The sequence below is a fragment of the Priapulus caudatus genome, unplaced genomic scaffold (genome assembly GCF_000485595.1).
Source record: "Priapulus caudatus unplaced genomic scaffold, Priapulus_caudatus-5.0.1 Scaffold106, whole genome shotgun sequence".
Taxonomy (NCBI): Eukaryota; Metazoa; Priapulida; class Priapulimorpha; order Priapulimorphida; family Priapulidae; genus Priapulus; species Priapulus caudatus.
Window position 1 is genome coordinate 530144 of NW_014577167.1, and position 7889 is coordinate 538032.

At 41.2% G+C, this 7889-nt stretch overlaps 1 protein-coding gene across 1 annotated transcript in view; it reads right to left on the reverse strand.

Moving 5' to 3' along the window:
- Window positions 1-651: 651 nt before the first annotated feature.
- LOC106805233 overlaps window positions 652-7889 on the reverse strand; it is a 14733-nt gene continuing 7495 nt past the window's right edge. The window contains exons 2-5 of the mRNA XM_014806751.1: window positions 3959-4027; window positions 3164-3297; window positions 1015-1243; window positions 652-870 (exon numbers count right to left, since the gene is read on the reverse strand). Of these exons, the coding sequence (XP_014662237.1) occupies window positions 722-870; window positions 1015-1243; window positions 3164-3297; window positions 3959-4019 (573 nt within the window). The 5' untranslated portion in view covers window positions 4020-4027 and the 3' untranslated portion in view covers window positions 652-721. The remainder of the gene's footprint in view (window positions 871-1014; window positions 1244-3163; window positions 3298-3958; window positions 4028-7889) is intronic.

Genomic DNA, 7889 nt, shown 5'->3' on the forward strand with positions numbered 1-7889 from the left:
GGGATTTGTCATTATTTGATGCAATTTGTCATTATTCACCCCTGATATCATGCACATATTTTACCTAAGGTATATGAACATCAATAACTATTAAGCCACAGAGAAATTGTAATGCACTATCTAATTATTAAATGTAAATTTGAGTTATACTTGATTAATCGTAATTAAGTTAACAGTGAATTTTGAATTTCCCATTTTTATGGAGCCATAGATTTTGGTGACCACAAAACTCACTATGGTCACATCTACATGTACACACGCACATACATGCGCCCATGTACACTCACACATGTACACGCGTATGTTGTATGAGACTGTATTTAAGACGCACTGTGTGTGCGTGCGTGCGTGACGTGTGCGTGCGTGCGTGCGTGCGTGCGTGCGTGCGTGCTTGCGTGCGTGTGTATACAAAACATCATTCGAACAACACTTAGTATAATACCAAATCAATGTATTTTTCTTGTATGCTTCTCAGCACGTTTGCTCAAGAGAGCGATATGTGCTTTTATGTTTACTCGGGCATGGATGTCCAGAACACATTGTTACACAACTCTCTCCACGAACGTCATTACACCCTGCTGTACGACCCCCATGTGGAGCAGAACTAGAGTACCACATGCAGCGAGCAACCACCGCGATGACAGTGGGCGCAAGACGCTGTATCATTGCCCCTAATTAGGATGGCAACCCACGCGAGTTTGATTCGCAGACGTGGTAGGATTTACACACAGCTGCTTAGTGGGCTGCTTCTACGACTACACATACGCGCGCGTAAAACCCCGTAGGTTGTGTTTATTTTTGCCGACAGGTTTCCGTTTTCATGCCCGTTTGCAGGAGATTCGTGCGGGCTGTGCTGCTGAGCCCGAAAATCTGTAAATCATTTCCAAGGCTTAGGCCCCCATGCGAGAGCAACTATTCACATAAATCAGCGAACACTGACAGAACGCACACAACACCACTGAGACCTTACTGAACATGGACAGAACACACACACAGTACATTGCCAGGACTCACCGAACATAGACAGTGCATGCTGTCGCCTCAGCGCCTTCCCGGCATTCTGCTCTGCTTCGTTCATATGCGAGTCCTCCTCCCCTTCTTCCCCGTCCCCCGCCCGCTCCGTCTCCTCCTCTATAACAGGCGCCGGCACATCGCAGTTGATACTGGTGAAGCCCCATCGTCTGTTGAACTCTGACTGACCTCCGTCGACCCTCAGCGTTGAGGAGCTCTCCAGCCGGCTCGCCTGCGGGCCATAAATTCAGTTAATTATCGGAAAGGCATGCGTAATCATTGCACCAGCGACTTCAGCAAGCCGTGCATATCAGGGCTGGGATTTCGGCGAATTGGAGGTGGCAAAGAAATCCTGAGCGAAAAAGCACGCCTCTGCGGGAGGGTGAAACAGATATATGGCCGCGTGATGGTTAGGCAATGTAAACAAATGCGTGGGGGAGGAAATGCAGACTTCATCAACACGTGGATAAGCTCTGAGCGATAGCTCACCGGCGTAAAAACTCGGTAAAACAAGACTATCACATCTACAGTACGTGTACACACAAACTAAAATAACTGAAGAAAATATATATGGAAAACGTATATATGTTTCCGAAGCAAGTGTTTAATTTCATATGATTCTCTATGCTTGAGAAATACAGAGTCCTCATGCACGAACGCAGAAGACTCTTCTATATGCCTACTATGCAGTTACTATAGAATTATTCTTGTATTAATCACTCCTCCAAGTTTAGCTCATCTACGTGGGTGTGAATAAACTTTCCATGACCGTTTCTTAGAAACTGCAAAGCTCCGAAAAGCCTCACTAATAACAAAAAGCTTATAATGATCACTATAAGCTCTTTGCTAATAACTAGATTAATAAATAATGAAATATCAGAGCAAAGTTGGGATAATGTGTGCAACTCCATGTAATTAATTTTAACATTTACATGACGTAATACATGACCTTTCAGCATATTCTTATACAAAAATAGATAACTTAATAAACTTGCCGAACCATAAATGTTAAAAGGGGATTGCATATTAAACCTCGCATACCTTACAATGTTTACATTTTTAATTGAAACAGAAAGGGAGAGAGATAGAGCAAGGGGGAGAGAGACACACTGCGAGAGGGACCGAGAGAGGAGGAGGGGAGGGAGGGGGAGAACAGGGAAGAGAGAGTGAGAGGGAAAAAGACAGTAAGATGGAGAAATAGAAGAAAGTGAATGAGAGGGATAGAGAGCAAGAGAGGGATAGAGAGTCAGAGAAAAAAAAGAATATTCATTAACTAAAGAGCATGTTTCGTGTGCATTTTATTACTTCGTTCAAATGACAGGTATAAAGCACAGTACAGATTGTATGTACAGACCTATAATGACATTGTTTTCAAATAATCCCTAACACCCAGTCAAATAAAAACCACGTGCAAGCACTTCTAAAAACCAACATACCAATGTGGTTCTACTTCTAATTACATGGAGGGTGTATTGATGAATTTGTTTTAAACTTTAACGAGGTTAAGAGTCATACGGCATTCGCTCTGACCCCATTCCACATTTCCTCTGCTAAATATGTTTGGTCTCCTCTCTCGCTCTCTCTCTCTCTCTCCTCGCTCAACAATCTATTCACCACCAACCACCAAAGTTGATAGCAACCATAAAGTCATGTAAGCCAGGAATAATGGCCTTGGTCAATAAACTGTAAGATGGCAAATTGTAACCGTGTGCCAGTTCACTTGTGTGTGCTTGCAGAACTGTGACTGTAAAGGTGATGAGATGCCTGAATTTATGGGAAAACGCACACAAGATTGAAAAGCACTGTTCCACGTAGTCTATATACTACATGTGCATGACGCTACTGTAACTTGTAAAGACACGTTTTGGTTTTTAATGACGAAGTGAGGCATTAGTACTGATCCCATGGCAAAAAGTGGTGACGGATTAGTGGATTAGTGCTAATTGGAAGCATGTGATCGATGTTCAGGAGCGATGAAAGGTTTGCCGGGCATCAGGATAGCTTAGCGTTAAGCAGGCCCAGCCATTACTCACTCACCTGACTCTTCGATTATGATGTTTACACTAAAAACATGGCAAGCTGTACTCGGCACTTCTTTCGCCAGCGCTCTACTTTCAAAACTCAAAAACACACAAGTGGCTAAAAATAGTACCAGTTCGCAGTTGAAGCCAGCGAAGACGCGTTCCTCTACGAACAGGATGCAGAAACACCGCCTCCACTGCGGAGGTGCCTGACGATGATCGATGATGGATCTGTATCCCAGGTGCTTTGTACATCCAGGCGCATCTACACGCAGTGATATGAATGTGAAGTCCGTATCGTATACATAGGTCTACTACATCGAATGAAAACGATTCGCATACGGATCCCTTTACCCCATTTTTCGGCAAAACGAATGGTCACATCAGAAAATACTCATTAACACATATATAGCAGTTTGCAATACCTGAGAAATCCAAACAATGCTTTATCTCTGATTATTTGATTTTTCATTATTGATTAAGGTTCAAATTTATCAGCTGAAGATATTCAAACGTCTTGTGGGTAGGCCTACCTACTATTATACGAGACAGTCATTGTAATATAATAAACATTGTAGGCAAGCAGGCACATAAAACATTGTGATTCAATCAGACTAATATGTATATATATTATATATCTCTACCTTAGTAACGATCACGATAACTTCCATCTCAAATTACACCTTACGATAACCTTTCGTCTTCCAAACATCAGCAACGGACAATCCACTCATCTCTTTTCACTAACTTACACTGCCCTCTAAAGAACATGTATTGCGTTCTAAAATACCCATCTGCCACTACCGTTCTTCAGCAACAATATTTCATTACTATAAACATTTAACCAGTTCGATAATATAATAATAAGTTCAAAGCAACTGTAATCTGTCAGGAATTTACATAGTCGTCTAGCTATTCTTGCTTACCTGCAAGCTTTAGCCAACCCTCCACCTGCCGGTGGGTGCAATCTTTCCCCATGGGTTCCATCGTGCCACCTAGAACGTAAATGTGCTAGCATTAATGCCCATGCTCTGCTGAAGGCAGCACACGTCTACGAAAATAGTTCCAGCTGCTGCAATAATCTATTAATATCATTGTTTCTGTAGTACCCATTCAATCAACCACTGGAACGGTGGTGGGTAACACAGCTATTTACTCCTAATGGAAGTACTACAGCCGGCTCTTCACACCGTCACACCGCATAATGTAATATATGTTAAGATCATATACACTGATGATAGATCCTGAGACTGATAGACTGAGACAAATATGTACAAAATGAACAGTGATAATTTGAATGTAATTTGATTTCTCCAGCTCTGGAGTGTTCTGGGTCTCTAGATTCACCCAGCGATTACCGTTAGTACAAAATAACAAAATGACTGAGTGTGTCTTGAAACGAAATGTAAATTTTTATGCTGATAGCATTGTTCTAAACATTTGTGATTGGTATCATCCTGTAGGGGATAGCTGGTTCAATAGGTAAACGTTCTGCACATGGTCAGGCTCACTGCTGCAGTCATTTCGTGTGTGTGTATAAATTTCAAACATTCTGCTTCTCAATTCATGGTTATCTTGATGTTATAATACACCTTTTTTTTTTACTCGCAGAGCCCAATAGAGTTACAATGAAGACATAAAGCTGAGAAGGTGATTGACCTACAATATAAGTTGGCAGTTGTGAGATTATATACCAGTCAATGATGGCTAAAGCATTAACGACATTTTGCATCATTCATTACAAGGCTGGTAAACCTAAAAGGAAAAATATCCTCCCATGAATCATTCTAGAATTTGTCCTATTATAAAATCAATAAATCTACTGAATAGGAATATCCAGCATAAATTCTTTGAGAAATAAATTAAAACTTATGATATATACGCACACACGCCCGCCCGCCTGCACGCCTGCCTGCCAATAATGATGCATGATTGTTTTGGTGTCTTGAAGTTACTGTAGATACATCATGTGATTGTAAATGTATATATCAGTAATTAATGACTTGCAGCATGTGAGAGATAATTACTCTAATGAGACTTCACACTTCCACTGAACTAATTACCTTACTAGATGACTCATCGTATGCATCATTATTTAAATATGTATCTTCAGACAATACTAGTGTAGTACTACTAGGTAGGTTCAGTGGTAGGTAGGTACACTGTACTTGAAGCTAAAGCTCACCCACTCGCCTGAGGCTAGTAAAACTAGAACTATCACTGATTGATAGTGATTAATACCCCCGCAATACAGCTTTGTCGGAGGGAAAATGGAAGGTCACGGTGTGGCATATATTATGAGTAAAGAATACACGGAACACAAAAAATGGGAGTACTTATATGTAAGTATGAAACGAGGAATAACAAACGATAACTGTATAACTCGGAACGAGGATAGGCTGCATGCAAAGAGGACAGGTATAACAGTATTTTCATGTACGATGGGACTACACTCCTTAAGTTCGCGCCACAAACTTTTTTTGGCAGCAGGGGGTATAATCAAAGATGAGATATGATTTCCATGGCAACGCCTTGACCGACACACACACAAAATATGTCACGCACATCTACACTTCATGGTGATAAAGTGTATGAAGTTTGATTGGAATCCCTTGGAAACTGTGGAAGTAGTTCGCCCCTCAAACTTTTTGCAACAGACCGACCGACTGACCGACCGACCGCCCGCCCGCTCGCCGCCCGCCGACTCAAATTCACAGCTACTTTTTGTGCAGCTGCTCCCATCTGATTTAAGTATAAAATTTGTATTTGTGTGTGCAACCATCACAATATTGCAAAACATAACCTTATCACAAAGTCATGATGATAACCGATGGCAGACACCAGGTCCAGTAGACCAAATTACATGTCTGAGGATGCTAGTAATCTCGATGAAGAGCAGGATACAGACAATGTTCCTGCTAAGGAGTTGCAGCAACTGCAAGACAGCCTATTCAGACATCAAATTCTCAATCATGACCTTGAGCTCAGCATGACCGATTAGAAAAATAAGGACTGATTACATAGATACTCAATACTGGATAACTTCAAAATTATTGATTTCAAGTCACCATAAATAAAATGTATCCATCACCTACTTCCTACTATAATATAACTTATTTGAGTTGGGGATTGTTTATGGGATAAGTATGTTCTCAATTTTATCACTAAATTTCAGCAGCCTCCCTAATATGGATTTAAATTAAATCCTATTGCCAATATAGCAAACTTTGGAATCTCCTTCTGCAATCAGCTGACTGCTCACCATGGCAGTTGAGCACAACACTCCACCGAATTAAGAGCTGGTAAATATTGTTAACATAGCTGGTAGCTATTACAGATCACTAGCCCTATTGGCTAGTAAATTTTTTGGGTTAGTTTCAATCTCTATAGGTTGAAAACACAAGCATCGCATCAGCAAGGAAAGGGTGCAATCTTAGCCCGACAAGACACTACGACTGTTTCACATCGTCGGAGGTAAAAAGGTAACTTGCAGCTAGGTGCAATCCATACTCCTTGTCATATTCCTACTTACATTTACAATGCTCAATATTATTAATATTATTACAAAGGTCACGAACACTATACCAGGGTATCTTATACATAGGAGGCACAGTGGCGCACCACCGTTGTCAAATTTAACATCGCCGTTGTGAAAATGTTCGTGTATTTACTGATAAGTATATCCTGTATCTATATACCTATAAGTATATCAATACATCCTGTATTTGAATCCATCATTCGCGTTTTTTCCCCAAACTGGCCATTACCTCCTTTGTCTAATTTTCCCTCAGAAGAAACCCTGTATACATTACTCTTTTCCTCTGATACAGCATGAAAGCAACATTATACACCAATCTAATACTCCTAGTTAATACATAAACGGTTAAACTTCCAAGTACAGATCGAGACGCTCGTTTTTAATATTAACTAGATGCTGAATTGAACGCACATGGTACTTAATCCTACAGTAGTAAAACCCATAATGAAGTGAGTGACAGGCTGGGCGGTTCAAAGATAGAGATGATATCCAGGACGGTGATAGGATAGGATAATGTTTATTACTGGACATGCTCTCTATCCTTGAGCCGGCTGGGCCGAACAAAAAGCTATGCACCTGTATGAACTATAGCTAATGACACTTTTAATTGCTGATAACAGTGATGTCAATTCACAATTGTAACGTGGTTGACAGGTGGAGACTGGAGTAACTAATTAGTAATTATACATCTAAACGAAATATAACGCTGTCATGATTAGGTAAGCAGACACGTTGACACACTTTTACTACGTGAGGAAAGGCACACTGATTCAGAACTATCATACTTGGTGTGTCCTGCAGTGCAGTAGTGTGGGCAAAGGTCTACCACTGGCACTGGCACTATGGTCGTATTGCCTATTGCCGTATTGGTACCCGCATATAGTCTTGTCTACGCGATTGTCTAGGGTCTTCTAACCCTAGCAAGACCGTTTTCTTGGAGCTACACGCATACAAACGCTCAAGGGGTCGTTGTCGTATCACTATCAGGTACTAGGATATGTACCCGAGGTACATATATTAATTATTATGTATACACAAAGTGTACCAGACTTGTACTACAGAAGTGTACCCTAACCCTAACTCTAAAAATACCTCATATAAAAATATAAACATAATACTATTACTAAAGCTGAGAGGGTCTATGTCCCCCGGGGTACTGCCGGAACGTACCCTGGGTACGGTCCGGTATACCGGAACGTACCCTGGTACTATCTAATATGCCGAACCGTACCTCGCCTACTCCACTAACGAGTCTAGGGAGTCGCCTATGCCTACTCCCTAACCCGAACCCTAACCCTAGCTCTAGTACTATAGCCCGC